The sequence below is a fragment of the Ctenocephalides felis genome, unplaced genomic scaffold (assembly GCF_003426905.1).
Source record: "Ctenocephalides felis isolate EL2017-DRISC unplaced genomic scaffold, ASM342690v1 CF-g0.4_SCAFFOLD_01886, whole genome shotgun sequence".
Lineage (NCBI taxonomy): Eukaryota > Metazoa > Arthropoda > Insecta > Siphonaptera > Pulicidae > Ctenocephalides > Ctenocephalides felis.
Genome location: NW_020538040.1, coordinates 41,713,861 through 41,733,734, shown reverse-complemented (window position 1 = coordinate 41,733,734; position 19,874 = coordinate 41,713,861). Strand labels below are relative to the sequence as shown.

At 28.3% G+C, this 19,874-nt stretch overlaps 2 protein-coding genes across 2 annotated transcripts in view; both read left to right on the top strand.

Moving 5' to 3' along the window:
* The window catches only part of LOC113374982 (solute carrier organic anion transporter family member 4A1-like), a 44,823-nt gene extending 42,414 nt beyond the window's left edge, over positions 1–2,409 (top strand). The window contains exon 7 of the mRNA XM_026614937.1: positions 2,406–2,409. Within this exon, the coding sequence (XP_026470722.1) occupies positions 2,406–2,409 (4 nt within the window). The remainder of the gene's footprint in view (positions 1–2,405) is intronic.
* Positions 2,410–2,928: 519 nt separating this feature from the next.
* LOC113374981 (solute carrier organic anion transporter family member 4A1) overlaps positions 2,929–19,874 on the top strand; it is a 65,314-nt gene continuing 48,368 nt past the window's right edge. Inside the window, exon 1 of the mRNA XM_026614936.1 lies at positions 2,929–3,127. Within this exon, the coding sequence (XP_026470721.1) occupies positions 2,929–3,127 (199 nt within the window). The remainder of the gene's footprint in view (positions 3,128–19,874) is intronic.

The window sequence follows — 19,874 nt, the reverse complement described above, 5'->3', positions numbered from 1 at the left end:
TAATCGTATTTATAATACAGAATAGAACTATAGAGGCAAGGTAAGATGCTATTATATTAGGTTTTTATTATTTTTCTGGATTTTTGGACGTATATTTTTTTATAAAGTATAGACATTGGAGATAGTAGACCAAAACTTACATATACAGAAAATCTGAAATATTATGATAATGCCGTATGCATGATAGAAAAATAGTTTTTGACAAAAACGTGCATTTCTTTTTATTAGCTAAAACTCATTTTTCCAAAACGTCAACGAATATTATAATACCAATCAGTGAAATACATATCGAAATGTGAACATCGATGTAATTAATTACTTTGAGAGAATACATTTGCATACGCGAGCCTAAATTCGAACTTTCGTAAACTAAACGGCAGCACCGATTTCAAACATTTTAAAGCCATTCGATGAGGATTCGCGTTGGTCACATTTTTTGCAAAAATTAACTAAAAATGAAAAGTTCCAAAGAATTTCACGTTTTTGCAAATCACCTTACCGATTTTGAAAATTTAAAGAGACATCAGTTAGAGATTGTGCTGATGAGTTTTTGGTGAAAACTGACCGGACCATTTCTTCGTAATTGATTGTTGTTTTTTTATGATTTTGAAGAGACACTGCATGATGTCTTGAAAGTCGTGGTTTCCAACCCGTGGAAAAATATTTTGAAAATAAACCAAACATGCTGAAATAATATAAGAAAAAATAAATGCATAAATATGTTTTTATGTATTTTTTATGTAGCCCCGTTTCGTCAGATTGATATCAAACACACTGACTAAAAAATAAATTTGATAAAAAATAATTTTTAATATTTATAATAATAAAAACATATAATAAATTAAATTAAATAAACCCTCTCACGTACGATCTTTGCTGCAAGGTTCGTTTTCATCGATATCAGATAGACTATATTTTTTTATAATTACTCCCTACTAGTTATGTATCATTGATTATCCATTATCCATTAACCATTATCTTTTCCTATGCAATTTTTCATAAATTATTGATTTTGTATAAAATAATTCTGTTATTTGCTCACCTTGAATAAATTTACGCTATCAATTATATATAAACACTAATTTAAAAAAAGTTTAAAAACAATTATTAACACTTTGTTTTGGTATTTCAAACTAGCTTATACACACAAAAAAATTAGTTTTGATTATAAAACGGGGAGGAGACATAAACTACTGAGAATTCGTAACTGTAACACATTTTGTAGTGTTGCATTTTGCCAATAAAACAATAATTAGTGCTGTATCGTGCCTTAAGGCAAGTTGCTGGAACTTTCCGTACCGTAATGAAATATAATATTTATAGGAATTATATAAACTGAATTACAAAGTTATTTATTTAAAGTATATCAGTGAGCTTCAGAACTTTAGCCAGAAAATCTGAATTATTTTTGGTATACAAAAAAATTTTTGAAAAAAAAATCAAAATAATTTTTTTCCAAAAGCAATTGTCAACATAAGCAGAAATTTTTCTGAATCATTCAAATCGGATGCTTAGTTCTTTCAGAAACTGCAATTTTTTGTATATTGAGTTCTGTGTCTTCAAATTTGCCTTTACCAAAAACTAATCACCACTTCTCCTAATCATTACAAATAGAATGTTTTTGGATCATTCAAATCGGATACTTCGTTCTCTCAAAAACTCTTTAACATTTATATTTTATATTATTTTTTCTGCACTCTTTGCTCCGTATTTTCGAAACAACTGGGCCTGCCTTTGCCAAAAACTAATCAGCACATCTCCCTATCAATAACAATCGAATGTTTTTTGAACCATTCAAATCGGTTGATCCGAAAACGTGGACGAAAAAATGCGGACACACAAAACATACACACACATAAATTTTTCCGAGTATGCCGAAATGTTTAAAAACGTCCAAAACTTGAAGTGGAAAAATTTTCTTTTTTTTACGGGAAGTTAATAAATTCGTAAATGCTTAATAAATTTTGTTGGAAAAAATATTTTCAAAAACCGTGTAAGATCGAAAACGAGTAAAACAAATATTGTGTAAAATGGAGGATAGGTGTATATCAAAGTCGATTACAATCTATGTTATTTGTTAAAAATTTAAATTAATTAAGGCAAAATTGAACTTTAATTGAAAAAAATTTAAATCGGTAGTAGCTACTGTTATAATAAAATATTCAGGTTTTATCAATTAAATTGAATTTTCCATCTGCGAGAAAATGCAACGAGCTTAAAACCTACGGGCGTCATGTATAGATGTCGTATATATCGAAAGATATTCCACGCGGGCTGCTCATTCATAAACCGACCGTTGTAGCGAACGGTCGAAGACATACAAAATCGAATCCCTTCAGGAAACGTGCACATCGTGTACAAAACATACTATTTTAATCTATTTATACATACTTACATCATTTTAGATAAATTGATAAATAATAATATATGTGATTTTAGTGTTTTAATTGTGTCCTGAACAAAAAGAAAGCAGACTTCGAAACTAGTTTTTAAACAGTGCGCATGAAGAGTGATATAAGAATAAATTGCATTTAAAATTCTGTGACTTGATTAATTGATTCCAAACGCAAGACTGATTTTATAAATTTACTCAGCTTCAATTTATATCATTACCGGAACATTTGGAAATCGTGACATCCATCGTGAAATAATATCAAATATTGTGATAGTGCTCCAACAAGACACACTAAATCGTGTTTTAACTTCCACAAAAACTCGTAAACAAGTCACATAGAAGAGACTGCGTTTGATCTGCAAATATTGAATGATATACCGGAACCGAGTAATGTACGAAGTCAATTCTACGATTTTAATCTGATAACTCGGATCCTGAACAAACAATGATAAAAACAAACATCAAGACTGTCAGTTCTCAGATGAAATATCAGTGTTTGTAAATTTAATACCTAAAAACTAGTTCCATTAAAAATGTCTACGGATAGTTTTGCACCTTTGCGTAGTCCTGGAGAAGGACCCGTAGCCGTCGAGGCTAATGACTCCAGAGACCTTACAAAAAATGACAACAAATTGCGGTGCGGTTGGGGCTATTTTAGACCTGCGGCCCTCCAGAGGTTTACCACTGCCAAATGGGCACTTTTCTGGCTGTGCTGTGCTTCGACAATGCAAGGTAAAATAAATATTAGATTCTTGAAATGATAAACAAATGAAAATATTGCTTTAAGTTTTGGAATTGTTTTATTATAGACATCAATGTATTTATTAATAATTTGTTTTAGTCGTTTCATGAGATATTCTATACAAAACATATCTGAACCAAAATTAATATCATGCATAGATGATTTTTCTAATAAAATGTTTAAGTTTGAAAGTCTTAAATTAAAAAATTGAAGTGAGTAAGTGGTGTTTATTGACACAAATGCTATAAAAATATTTTAAATAAGTTGTTTAATATTAATAATAATAATATCTATATAATAAACTTATACATATAAAAAAGTGTATGTAAAAAAGGGAAAGGGAATCATTTATTTGTGGTGCTCTCAGGCCATAGACCTGCCTTTGGATAGACTACCATTTATTATTATTATTATTATATATCCAAACTTCGTATGGAAATAGCATCAAAAAAATTTTGAAAATTAAAAAAAAAATTTTAGGTTATTTATTTTAGCGACAAATGAATTAAAAGTGAAAATTTGTGTCATATTTATTGAAAATTCGACGCTCTACAATTTTTTTTTAATTTTTTCGTGCTATTTTCATACAAAACTTTGATTGAATTGCGCTCTATCTAAAAGACAATATTAAGAGCTAAAACTTTCAGAGAATTGTTTTTTTATTAATTTGGAACCATTTGAGCCATTGGGAGCAAGAAAATTCTAAAATGTCCATATTAAGAACCACCCTAATATATATATATATATATATATATATATATATATATATATATGCAAGAATGAATGAATTAAAGTTTAATGATGAACATCAATTTATATAATTATATTTTTATATAAAGCAAGGTAAAAATTTTGGGTAATGCAGTATTACCTATGATGAGTCCTGTAAATAAACATTTATATGATGACTATATTTTTTAATCTATTAAAAATTCAATTTTTATTTCGAAAACATTTCAAATTTATAACATTTTAAATTTTATTTAACATTTCAATCCAACATTGAAATGCATATATATATATATATATATATATATATATATATATATAAATTTGACTAATGCAATTTTAGAGCATTAACAAAAGATACAAACTTTTCTATTACATAGAGCTTAAATTTGAGCTTTAAATAATATGTGCGTCAATGTATACAAAACGATTTACCCATAATTAGTAGGATTAAAATAGTACCAAATTAATTGCAGTATATTGAAATTTTGAAATATAATGCTATATATGAAAATTCAAATATCGTATTTTATCTTTTTAACCAAAATATATAAACTAGAAAATGTAAATATAAAATATTACGTTGATGTAAATTAATTCTAAATTAATATGGCAAAGTGTGATAGCTTTTTATGTTCTTTCCTCACATAATTTGAAAAAATAATTATTTTATATTTTTCCATTATTAATTAATAAAAGTAATAATACTAATTAATTATGTGATGTATAACAAACATTTTATGATTTTTATTCCGATGACTATGAACCTATCATTGAATCATATTTTTTTTGGGTGTAATGATAGACACAAATATTTAGAACATTTTTGCACTGCATAATTTTCTATCATAACACAATTTTTACCCATATTCTTAACTAAATTTGAAACGCAATTTTCGGCACGTCTTGAAATTCCGAACACTTCAGTTGGCTATTTTTTAATTATTTTAATAGCAGTCTTTGGTAATCGTTAAATTATTATTTTTTTTGCAAAATATTCTCATGTGAAAAAATTTACTATCACTTTATTAATTTTTAATACAACGTAAACACTTTTACATATTTGTCATTCATTCTTTTCCGAAACTCTATTACGTATGTTGTGAAATGACAATTTTTTCTTACAAAATGGTGCCTAATATTTGAGTAAATGATTTAGCTCATATACTCTGCTTTCGTAGTTCTACACTTCTGTGACCGTCAGCAAATTAAGAATTATTGACAAAATTTGACCCATATTTAGATTATTTACATTATCAATTACTAAATTTGTTTCAACTCCGAATAATACCGGATTTTTTTAATCATTTGACCTGTGTGCATAAGTGAATCGGCTAAAGTTATTAATTTGTAATATGATTCCTACGAACCCGATACTCTAAATCACATCAGCTTGTATAACATTTTATCTGCTCATGTTTATTTATAAAACGTATGTTTCTGTAATTGCCATTAAATATTTTTATTGTTTTATTTATCATTGTCCACAAACTGGGTTTATTGCTCTTCAATATTCAACTAAAAAACAACTGTAAACAGAAAATCAATGTGAAATTATAGCTGCGCAATACATAGGGAAAATAATTCATGCTCTCATCATTAGATCATTTCAATCTTGGATTGAATTCATATCATCATACATATGTTTTTCTTCTTGATGCTTCAAATTTTAGACCGTGAAATAAACTTTGTGTTATTCTTTATTCAAATATGATATTCATAAATTTTCCTTTTTACAATGATTATTTAATAAAATGATAAAAGTCTTGAAAAAAATCACCATCTGCATGTCTTTCATGATCTTCTAAATAGTATTAGCTTAATCGACATAAGGACTGGTGTCTAATTTTGTGATTTGATCATTAATAAGTTGCATATTGGAAAGCAACTAGTTCCATATTTATAAATTTGTTATTTGTGTTTAAAATAGTTTCACATTTTGTCCAATTTTCCTATATTCGCCAATAAGATAATGGGAAATTGAAATTCATAAGACAAACTAACATAAACTGTGGGTGTAGTCTATTTTACAAAATATAAGAGCTTATAAATTGGTCCACAACTTTCATATATGTTTACATGAAAAGTAAATAAATAAAACTTGATCAAGTGGAGTTAGAATGAAGGATTTATCTTTTTAATTTTAGAATTAAAATTAAAATCTAAATCATTTTTGATATTCAAATTAAAAAAAAATGGCGAAATTTTGAAATAACTTTTTTTCTTGGCTTTTCTCAAAATTAATCGGTTCTTCATAAGCACAATGTTTTTTGAATCATTCGAATCGGATCCTTTGTTCTCTCAAAACTGTTATTTTTTACACTTTTAGATCATTACTTCTAAAAACTCATCACTTCTTCTCATCATTACGAATTGAATGTCGGATGAGAATGTCGAAAGAAAATCGGATGCCCTGTTTTCTTAAAAACTTAATTTCCATTTTCTGCACTCTTTGGCTTCGTATCTAGAAAACTGCTAGACCGACTTTTCCCAAAAACTAATCAGCACATGTCCCTATCAATAAAAATCGATTGCTTTCTGAATTATTCAAATTGGTTGAAAACGTCGACAAAAAATTGTATCCACACAAACATACACACACATATATCAATTTTTTTTGAGGTGTACAAAAATGTTCAGAAACCTCTTAAATGTGAATATATGGAAAAAATTGCACTATTTTATAAACTTACCCTACGAAAATATATGATCTCACAAGAAATTGTTGAGAGTAATTAATTTTCAAAAGATTCGCAGACAACATAATCCAACTACTTCAATTGGCAACCCTTTCTAATAATTGGACGACGCAATGAAATATTGGCATTTTCCGAAAATAATTTCGGACGGTGGAAACAGCAATGATTTGTTGAATTCATTAAATTTAACCTTTTATCAATATTAATTAAAAATAAAAATAAAATCTGTAATTGTTTGTCATCTGTTTGCCCTTTGTCAGCTTCAATCAATCTTTCAGAACGTCGCGCATCTTTGACCTCAAGAAACGCCTCATTGAAAATTTGCAAATCAATTATGACACTGAAGTACAGCAATATATTTTGCCCATACAAATAAGATAATTTATGTCTAGATGAAAAGTAGAATTTGTAGAAATTACTTTTTGACCCCACATTTAAAACGACAAGTATTACACCGTAAAAGCAATTAGACTTTTTTACATATTAACACTTCACGTGTGATGTTTATGCACCTGAGTATATATAATTAAATCTTTCTTTGACTTAAAAAACAACATAATACATTCAGCTTTTTATACCACAAATATTTTTTCAGAAATATTTGGATATTATACACAAAAAATCTATGCTGGAAAAATATCTATTTTTAGTCATCACTAATTCCTAAATATTTTTTTGACCTTATATTTGTCCTTAATTATTACAATATTTCTATCAAATAGATTTGTTTTTTCGTAAAAACTACTTCATAAATAAACATGCATTAAATCAGATTTCTAATAAGTAGTAGATCTCTTTTCGATAAATAAATTTAGAATAATTGCTTATTAAACATTTGCCGATTTTAAAACAAGTAAAATACATGCCAAAAAATATTTTTTCCACTTATTAACTTTTATTCCAACGTAAATTTATTAGAATAATATTCGAAATAACTGAAAAATAAATTGAAATCTTGTAATTGAAATCTATGTGTCAAATTTATTTTTGGCCATCAAACAACTATTTTTATGCAGTTTGATTCTGTAATTCCATACCAGTTTTTTCGAAAACCAATTGCCTTTTTATATTGTGACTAAAAGTTCTTCGAGGCATGACAAAAAATGGTTTTGTAACAACAATCAGAAGAATTGCATATTACATAGAGAAACCCATCGATCAACCACTTTTTTTGTTGGCGATATATGTGTTGCAGCAATGCCCACGAAAGGCTATTTTCAGTTGAGTTCATATTAGAGATTAACTCGATTGGTAATTTGATATCATACTACTTGATATCGAGCTGGCCGAGGTTAGAATCGAACCGTGCTAGTCCACGTTCTTAACCATTATACCATGACAGAGTGATAAAAAGTAGAATCCAAAATTGATTCAAACATAAATCCATAAAAACATGCATGCTAACATAATTTCTTACATAAGTCATAGGAATTGATCGAGTGCTTTAAACAAAAATTTGTTATTGGCCTTATCGTAGCAAATAATAAAATTATTATATGAATAAAATCTTATGAAGGAAATTTATCATTAATTGGGGTAAAACATTACGAAAACTTCGATTCCAATATTACTCTACATTTTCCAATTAAATCTAAGCACTGCTAAGAACATTCAATAAGTGTTATGCAAATTTATTTTGGTTGCCCATAAATTGAGTTCAACAAACAATGGCATCATCTTCAAGGGTGGAGCAATTGTTTTGACATTTGCACAAGATTTTGCACAAGTAGCTTGGATACGGCCTTACTAATGATGATTTTATGAAGTATCTACAACACTTGAATATAAATTGGCAATTACACTGAACCCATAACAATGCAGGTGTATTTGAAGGTATTCCCGCTTGTTCCTTGTTTGGAATGTATGGATTCTGGCTCAATTTTGAGTGAAATTGAATTTAATAAAATAATATGTATTCAAATCAAAAAGTATGAAAAAAAAACAACTCGAGAGTGAGAATCAAAGGCGTTCAGTACAGTCTTCGCCGCAAGAGCATTATAGGAATAATAATTTATTTTTTAATAATGACTCAATTTACAAAAACAAACAAAAATTAGACGTACCTAGCAAACACCACAACTCCAAACTATTCGCATTTTATGAAATGCTGCTCTGCATTCAATAAGGTATTTGACTCATGTATTCGATTGTTTTGTTTATATAATTAATATAATTATTACAGTACCGGCGTATGTTGTTTTAAAATTCCGGAATATCATAAAAACAACGGAAGTTCAAATAAGTATTGATAAAATAATTATTTATACAACATTGATTTAATACTTTGAGTGGGAAAATATTTGTTTATTTATATAACATGTAATTAAAATAATTTTATACAAACATAATATTGATAAAAGTGGAATTTAAATTAAATTTTATTTATATTGTATATAAGTTGCACATGCACACGCGCACGCACACACACACATATTTGTGACGTTTTTGCAGATAAATTGTCAAAAATAAAAGACTATTATAATATAATATATATAAAAATGAACTTATTTATCCCGTACATTTCGACAATGTTTATGAGCCATTTGTACAAAAAATACTAAAAAAATGATTTTTTTAAAATAATATACATGCCGTACCAGAAATAATACAAATACATAAAAATAATCATTGTTTTGTCAATATACAATGGACTAAACTAATCAAAATTATTTTTTTTATAGAATTTTGTAGTCATATTATTAAAATTTACAACTTTTCAATTTACCATCATTAACTTATTACAAATTTTATTTTTATTTTTAAGTTTTGTGTTCACTCTTAATTGACTTAATTTTTAATTTATAATAGTGTTCCTTTCTAGTACGATATGTATATTATTTAAAAAGTTTTCACATTTTTATTAGTATTTTTTGTAAAAATGTTTAAATTATTGCGCATTTCTATAAAACAAAATAAATAATTTCAAATGTTTATCGTTTTTTATATTTCTCCAACTAGTCTGCTAAAGTCTCAGTAATACTTAGATTATAGTATATATGTTTTTTACACAAATATTGGATTTTAAGGCAAATATTAGGAAAGATTGTTTAATTTTTTTTATTTTTATACAACTATCAACAATACACTTTTAGGTAAAATTTTTTGTTTAAAGTCGAATGAAATTTAATCAACCAAAATTAAATAGTATAATTACTAATACTACAAAAGCATAGAATTTTCTTAGCGCTTAACCCATCTTTTGTTTCATGCAACTATGGAACAAAAAAGAGTTAAATTTTATTTTCTGCAATTATTTTCTATTTTCATATATTTATATTATTGAAACAAACAATTAAGTTTTTTGCTATTATTGCTAAAAACTTGTAAATTTATCTTCGGTAGTTGTGACTCAAATGCAAATCGTATGCACGTGTCCATGCAATGTGATTTTGGGATGGTCAATATTAAAGCTTCTAGGATTAACTGTAATATAATAAATAACGATTTTACTAATTAGCATTCTGTTCAATATTTTGCTACTTTCTTCTAATTGCATCATATATGCATGTTTTATAGGTATTTCATCACCCCGTGGCTTCCAAACTGTGAGTCGTGCCCCCTCAGAGGGTAGTAACAGCCATTTCAAAACACAATTTTTGAAAATAAACGAACAAAAATATTATATTTTATGCATATTTCTACATAATATTGCATATTAACGTATACTCTGATAATATCACTTCAGTATTTATGATTTGAAATTAATTTTTTTTTTTACAACCAATCTGAACCTTGGGTTCAATGAGGTTATTTACTGATGGGTACAGGGCTTTTAGAAATTCCCCCAGTAGGGAATTTCCTTACATAAATATATTGATTGTTAATTTATTAAATCTTGCGGCCATTTTCTTTTTAATCTTCTCATAGGTACTTGTTTTAGCAGGTCTTTTATTAAAGTGTTTGGATGGTATTCGCTCCTTTGATGATTGAAAAAATTAAGAGAAAAATTGAAAAAAATAAGACGTATCACATTTTTAGTAGAATGGGGAGGGGTTAAGTGCGAAAGACGTTGGAAACCGCTGCTCTAACCTGATGAGCTTAATTAAGTAATTATTGATTTCAAACTACAACAGTGATATTTCTAAATAATTCTAATTCAATCGCGATTTATTGCAACTTTTTATATCGTCCACATATTTTCTAATGGAATAAGGAAATAGTAAATTCAATGCACAGTGCACTTCAGAAATTGCAATCGGTTCTTTAACGACATTTGAGGAAGAAGCGACTCGAAGTTGATTACATTCTGTTAAAATATAATAACACTTATTGAGCGGATAACGAGTTGGAGAAAATTCTTCTCCGCAGTAAACACGTCTGCGATGGTACCGGCCGAGTGCCGATAAACGCTCCAGCGAAAGCTTTGGCTTAATCGTCTTTGGCTCATTAAAAAAAAATCTAAACTTAATTAAGATTAAACAATTTTTTAGTCATAAAAAAGAATCATATGTGTATTAACGAAAAGTAATAATTGTGGAATTTTAAATCGTTAATTTTCAATTAATTATTTGGTAACGAACATTAGAAAGTTTTTGTCGTATTTTTTGGTTCCAAATTGATAAAAAACAATTCTCTGAAAGTTTTAGCTCTTAATATTAACTTTTAGATAGTGCGCAATTCAATCAAACTTCGTATGGAAATAGTATGGGAAAAATTTAGAAAATTGAAAAAAAAAATTTAGGTATAACTAAGCGACAAATAAATTAAAAGTAAAAATTCGTGTCATTTTTTATTGAAAATTCGACGCTCTGCAAAGTTTTTGAAAAAATTTTTATACTATTTCCATACAAAACTATGATTGAATTGCGCTCTATCTAAAACACAATAGCTAAAACTTTCAGAAAATTGTTTTTAATCAATTTGGAACCATTTGAGCCCTTATGAGCAAGAACATTCAAAAATGACCATATTAAGGACCACCCTAATACGTAATAAGACGTTGTCTTGTACCTTGTACCCACGTCTACAATTCAAAAGTTCCAATTTTTTAATATCCTATCCTATACTTTTTAATATATTATTTGATGTCATGCCTTTATGATTCAATTATGGTCTTAGTATAAGCAGTTTAGGAATTCAGAAAAAAATAATATAGTAACTGCGGTAAAAGAATAATATCACACTTGATTTTACAATTCATAATTGCTTCAATAATTTATTCTAAAATTTTCATAATCTCGAATGATATATTAGTTGATTTTTCTGACACAATTAGAAATACATATTCAATATATACAGTCGACACTTAAGAAAGAAGAGTGGTTGACCGCTGGGTTGCTCTCTGGAGACAAATACTAGCAGGAAACGCAACTTTCAGAACGCGTAGTTCTAACCGAGAAATACAAGACTGTTTTTTATTCACACAAGCTCGAGACAGAATCATTTGAACTGATTATGAGTGAAATGTGTTATTTTTTAGGCTTTTATTTTTTAATCGATTTTTTGGTGTGATACTACAAGTATTGTATCATTTTACAATCCTGATGCGCTAACTTTTAATAGAATTTGCCAAGGCACATTACTGCATTATTTTAATGACCTTTCAAATACTTGAAAACTTTAAATTCATAATTTAACAAATAGTTTTCATTAAAACTTGGGGCAAATGTGTCATTATTTTTCTAGAAATGTTATTTAACGTTACGATTTTAAATCATAAATGAACAAAAATAATAAAAATTAACATCAATAATCGAAAAATGGCAACAGTTTGAACAAAGCTCTATGTTGCACTTAAAAGCTCATTTTTCGAGCTGTTTGCAATTATTTCTATTTTTTATGATAGTTACAGTCAATACTGTCGCTCCGTTTCGACTTGATGTTGAGTTCTGGGACACCATAATTAGGCAACTATATCATAATTAAGTACGACTCTATACTCATATGTATTGTGTGAGAAGCTCAATTTCTTAGCAGCACAGTTATAGGAAAGTCAATTTCTTTGTTTTACCAAATTGTGGCTAATTGTAAGACTTTACTGACTCTATATTTAAAAGTCGTTACTTTTGATATATCTAGCAAAATATTATATTGCAGAACATCCACATACGCGCAAAATTTATTAATTAAATAATTATTAGATATATACATTTTATACATACTTCTTATTTTCTTATCAAAAGAAAGAGGTATAGTATTTCCTATCAGTTTCACCGATTCCAATAATATGTATGATAATTCATACTCGAATGTTATTGAAAGATTCGTTTTTAAATTATATTGACTTTTTTTTAATATGTCATCTATAGTAATATATTCTAGAATATTAAATGCAAAGAGCGAACGTGCCAAGCAAAAAATCTCATAAAACACTAGAAGGCACTCGAGACAGCTCTTGGTCAGATATTGCCTTTCCTTCTTAATACAATTTCAATTTTATTGGATCCAATTTCAAGATGTTTTCATCTGATGCATTGCTCCTGCATGCATTAGTAAAGCAAAACCGAATGCGAAAAATCAACGAGAGCTATCGAAGAGCAACACTTGTTATTTTTAGAGTATCAGTCAAATATATAAAGGATATTCAACTCATGAAATATGGGAAATAAAATTGAAAATTTGATCAGAATACCGAAAAATCTAATGCAAGTTTGATTTAAACCGTGAAGGTCTCATATATCTGGGCTTTATACGATAATTGCTTATACTCTATGTAAACAAAAGATTGATTTGATAGCTGTCATTCTAATTTACATGTATGTAATTGTACAAAGTATATATTTTATTTAAGTTTTATAAAAAATAGTTGAGCACGGACTTTAAAATTCAGGACTTTTGCAAAACTGCAGAACAAGCCGATTTAATTGTTTTCATTAATATAAATACTTTGACCGATTTCTCTACGTGTACAAAATTCAAAAATAGTGCCAATTATACATATTACACATTGTAAATAAATAAACATATCACGTTTTTTGTAATATAATAATTTGTTTACAAGCGTTCTAAAGTCGTTCTCATCTTTAACATCTTCATTTTCATACCTATAATAATTTTTATTTAGTTATTATGATGACTATTATATTTGGTTATTTTGCCAATTTTGTTTTTAATGATCAGGGTAAGGCGGGGAACAAAGATCCAATTTGACTTTCAGTAATTATACTGTCTAAACTAAATGAACTACATAACAACACACGACATAAATCAAACAAACTATCGAAATATGCTCAGGAAAACTTCTTGTTAACTTCTGATTATAAAAATATGTTTTTTTCCTATTTTTCTAAAATTTGTTATCATCTCTTTTGCCCCATAGGCGGGGTAAGAAGGAACACTCAGGAGGCATACAGATCCAATGTTTTTTTTACTGTTTACACATTTTCTAATGAAAAGGTTTAGTTGGACTTTTGGATATTCATTGGATTGCATATTCATCAGCAAAGATCGAATAATTAATTAATTAATTAATTTAATTTATCTTGTTAAATTGCTTTTTTTACTTGCATTATTTTTTATTTACTATTGGTTATTGTTTACACCTTCGTCAATGTAAAGGTTTAGTCGGTCCGTTTTACCCCACCCACATGTAAGCTTTTATAGAGACTTTATAGAAAAACGGTTGGATCTAACTTAAAAATAATAACACATCTTACAAAATAAAAAACTAACGTATATCTAAAATTGATATCATTAGGTATCATAAACTAAATACAAGACTCAAAACTAAAAAAAAAAACTACTAACAAAAAAAAATCTTTTGGTATGATAATTGACACCGTTTATCTCCTGATAGCGACGCTGTAAGAATGAAGGTGATGGCTGGTTACACATGTTTTGCCTTCAACTTTAAAATAGTATAACTAAAAAATCGCAAACTTTCCTTGTTTTTGAAATAATCATGGTGGACCTTTGTACCCGCGGACATTTCAGTCCCGCTTAACTCTGTAGATTTTTTTCATTATAATGTTATATACAATCAATCAGAATTCTAAGTTATTATATGAGCTTTCTCTTTAGAAATATTTTTCTAATGAATACGTATCTTTATTGATATTTTGAAGCTAATTTATATCTTATCAGATGGTCATTTTCTCTCCAAATTTTTCGTTGGTACTTCTTGACTCAGTTGCATTTATTAATTTGGATAATTGAAAGATAGGGCTATTAATTGTCGATATATTTGAATTGAATAGTTCTGCATAATTGTATTAAAAATTCATACGTTTCGGACTCTCTCTTAGACTTACATTACGGTTACAATTGAAGTGACAAATTTTCAGAGGACATCAGCGCAAACTTATGATACTTTCAGTAAATAAGTATAATATTCACTTTCTGCATTTTTATTAGTATGTTTTCTTTGTTGTTGTTCCTTCCTCAACGAATTTACACCTATATGTCAGCTGAAGCTTAAGAATCATGACAAATAAAGAGTTTCCAATCACTGTAAGTTGAATGGCTAATAAAATAGAACATAATATACCATTTATAAGTACTCACAACGTAATTATCAATTACAAAAAGGCATTTCTCATATGCCAGTGAAATAGTGCTTCCTGCTAATTATGAAAACAATCGTCGGCGCCCACTACTTTCATGTCGGTTGTTATTTATGTATGGAGAAATGCCGCTATAAATATCAGTTGGTCGCGGAGTCGAATACGATTTGTTCATTTTATGAAGCGTTTCTTGTAGAACGATTGATGAGAATTTATGGCCAGCCATTATTATTATTATTATTGTCATTGCACTGTTTTATCAATCACGGATGATGAATGTACCCTTGCTTAGAAAAAGTTCCTATTTATATCATATTTTACTGGGATTAGATGTAACTAACGTATACTAATGATAAAACACCTTGTTTGTGGATAATAAAAAAAAGAGATATAATACAAACGAAGGTGTGAGTAATACTACATCACAAACAGTGTGTACAGAACACTTACTAAATTAGTGTTTTTTCTGGTTTTTACAACAATTAAAACTTGAGAGACGTATAGACTGTTGTAAAGATACTTCTTAAGTGCAGTGCTTTTTAGAAGGCAAAACAATGGTTGGGCTATCTCAATTCGATGAATTTAATTACTAGAATTGCTCTATTAGTGATTATTTTCAATTTGAAGTAGCACTGTCTGTTTTTGTTCGGAAGCATGTTTTCATCTATATTTTCAAGTGAAAATCGATGTCACTACTGCTTGACATCGAGCTTTCCAAAGTGGGAATATAACTTGAAACGTTTTGATTAAAAAAAGGTCAAAGCTCTTACCACCAAGATACGGAAGAGCCCAATATTGCTATATGATACTGAATCTTTGTGAAGTAATTCCAGGACGCTGACTCATAGTTCACTTTTTTAATTTAGCCGTTAATTTTTAAATATTATAAAATAAAGTTAAATATTATAAAATAATCTGAATTTATTATTTGGATAGCAGACACTTTTAGATATTCCTTAGTTATAAGACTGCACCGATTGTGAAAGAAATTTTGCGACTAAAATATCCTTTCATAATGGACTCATACAATTGATATATCAACCCGTATGAACTTTTAAAACAAACATTTAGATCACAAAGTTGTAATATTAACCTGGAACCCCAAGGCCTGATGCTCTCATTGTATTACTCGGACCAATGACATATTTGTATGCCTACCCCAAGCTGTTGAATCAGATTTTTTGTAAAAATTGCGTTCCTATCTGTCAACATATATGTTCTATTATACTGCATGTCAAAGCACATATCAAAACTTCTGACATGATTTCTTTTAGTTCAGGATAAAAAAATGCAATAGACAGACACCCTAACGGGCAGTCTAATAGAACAAATAAAGTTTTATGAAATGAACTAATAATGCAAGACATCCGATTTTTCCCTAGCAACTTTTGTACTATAAAGTAATATTAAATAAATACATTAAAGCGAATTGAATTTGAAATCCATATAAAAATTATTACTTTACGTTGACAGTAGGGAGTAGTAGTCCCCGAGTGTCGGACACCTAAGGTTATTTATAAATAAATCAAAAAATATTTGACGAAATGTTTATTAAATTATGAATTGTGTTAGATAACAAAGTAAGAAATCAAACTAAATTAACGAAAACGCGACCTTTGCTAAAAAATAATTAATACTATCAATCAAACTTTGGTAACAAAAAATATGATTTTACAAAGTGGCACCTAGTATCGGACATTTCAAAATAACCAGCATTGAATTAATATGTCGCCATCTGCATACTCTGGAATATCTGCACATGTGTGTTTGACGAATATTCTTAGATATTGCAAAAAAAATCACGATTTATCTACCCTTTTGGCTGGGCCACACCGATGCTCTCAGCTGGAGCATCCATCATAAGATTTTCATTCTTTGACTAAGAAATACGAAAAATGGGGGTATGTAGTGACCCCGTTAGCACTCACACACAACAAAATTAAATAATTAGAATAAATTATGACCATTCTCACAAGAAATATCAATATGTTTACTATCCGGCGCTAAGAGACGACTTAGTGTCCGGTGCTAAGGGATAGGTATGTTCGTTCATTTGGTAGTACCTACTAAAATTGTTTAAAATATGTAATAATATTCTACCATTTTACGAATAACCATCAAGTACTACTTTCATCTTCGAATGCCACTCAAATGTAAATGCATAAATATACTAGAGTTATTTCCATTGATATTTAGATGACGCCGTAATTTTGCGCCTAAAACAGCAAAGGGTTCACAGGTGAGTCTTGGCGCGTGATCCTGCACCTGTGTGCCCCCGCGCCCCTTTCACTTGTATTTTAAAATAAAAAGATTTATACTCGCTTAAATAATACGTGTTAAATAAAATGTCCGGTGGTAGGTGCTGTCCGGCGTTACAGGACATCCCCCTAAAACTCACAAAAATAAAAATCGAAAGTTGTTTTGTTAATTTTTAACTATTTAAACAGATTGTTGTCTTAAAAATACAAGATATAACTAAAAATTTGTCAAATCTGGACAAATTGAAATAGACTATAATTAAAAAATTTAAAACTACAGTTGAGAAAAAAAATAATTTGAATAAATAGTTATACGAACTCTGCGAATGAATAATTCTGACAAAATATCAGGTCAATGGTATATACAATACAGTGTATATAATCTCTGTAAAAATAAATCTATGAAATTTATATGTCTATATTATATGTAATCTATGAAATCCCTTTAAAATCGAAAATAAGGCATTGGACCAGTTTGCCCCCTGTCTGTCTTACTTTACCCCGCCTATGGCGTAAAAAAAAAACAGGTAACAAAATTTTGAAAACAGCAAAAAACACATTTCAATAATGGTAAAATTGGCTGGGAGCTTTATTGAACATAGTCAGATAGTTGTTTGTTTGATATGTGTTATTTGTTGTAATATAATTGGTTTAGTTTGCACAATATAATTGCTCTGAAATCCGAGTAACCAAAGAGTAACTCTCCTGAATTTATTATAAATAATGGATTTCTTCGTTAAGGTACAGGACATAATTGAATCCATCAACATGCAATAAAAACGTATGTTATCCATCCACCTATCTAAATCAGTTCTATACAAGACTTGCTTGCTCCAATGCATCTGGTTATATTTGAAGTGCGGATACTTGTAACTTGTAACCACGTAGCGGTATCATCACATAAAGGCAAAGACATTGTGCGTGGTTGTTGACTTTAATTAAAAAATATTCCTGTGTTGTTTTGTTACCCTTCAGAGCCACGAATGCCACCCACATTGTTTTATGCAAGAGTATGTCTCAGAGCATCGCCAGATATACATTCCTCCTCGCATTAAGGGGACACACCGTTATTCAACACGTGAAATTATTAAAATGTAAAATTACTCTTGAATTAGCATGCAACGAGCATTTTTGTTAAATATTTGCATTAATTTGGATTCAGACAATCAGTAGGAAAATATATGGAAATAAAATAAATTGATACAGATATATGAAAATAGAAAATCTGAATATTCAAAATAAAAAACTAGTGATGCATCGAAACGTGCTTTCACGTCAAACGTCCAGGACAAATTGCTGGAACTACTCGCACCGTAATTTAAAAAAATTTAAAGCCTTTAAAATTTTTAAAATTTTTGATATAATTAGTTTTTCTGAGAATTTTGAAATTCAAAAATAAATGTTTTTTTGTATTTAAATTTTTTTCAATTTTTTTTTTCAAAGCAATATCTTGGCATGGAACCCAAAGAAGTATAACCAAAACTTGTACTTATTATTAATATTTATTTTATGTAATTTTGATTGCTGTTTATTAATTAATAAAAAAAAATATTAATATTTATAGAATATCTGATGATTTGATGTGCATATGTCTAATGATCATTTTTGACCGCCAAATGTCATTTTTTTTTTACTTTTTTCAATAGTACCGCTGGACCTCCCTACCTAAAATTTTTATTATTTTTTTATTTTGTTAATACAAGTAAAAAAACATACTGAAATCGGATTTTCCGTTTTCTCAAAAACTGAATTACCATTCTTGGCACTTTTTGCTTCGTATCTTCGAATTAGCAAGCTGTTACCTGCTTCGGTTAAAAACTAATCAGTACACCTCTTATAAATAGGAATCAAATGTTTTGCGAATCATTTAAATCGACTGATTCTTGTTCTCGAAATCGTCGACAAAAAAATGTATCCGTATACATAAACACGCACACAAACATCCATTTTTTGCCAGAATGATCAGAAACATCTGAAACGTATTTGTATAAAAAAATTTATTTTCGATTTTTTTGCGATTACTATAACTTACCATATGGGAAATTAATAAAATTCATTTTGGATTAGTTTGCAAGGACTATTTTGGATTAATAGTTGTTAATTCTTTGTTTGTTTTGAATTTGTTCAAATAAAACTTTGTTTATGATCATATCGGTTAGAAAGTTAGACCAGCGAAAATATATGGCGAATCAAAAAAGTTTTCAATATTGACATATGCAAATAAGGACTCAAATGTATATCGATAGAAAATATTTTCAATATAAATAAATGCAAGCTAGAATATTTGAAATAAAAATAAATAAATTATTTAAATAATAAATAATTAATTTGAATTTAGACAATGATATCGGTGAGATTCTTAGACCAGCAAAATATATGGCGAATCAGAAATATTTTCAATATTGATACAGGAGGCAAATGTATATCGATAAAAAATATTTTTAATATAGATAGATGCAAGCAGGAAGCTAAAATATGTGAAATAATATAAATAAACAAATTATTTAAATAAAAATCAATTGATTTGAATTCAAACAATCATATCGGTGAGAAAGTTAAACCAGCATAATATATGGCGAATCAAAAATGTTTTTAATATATAGATATATG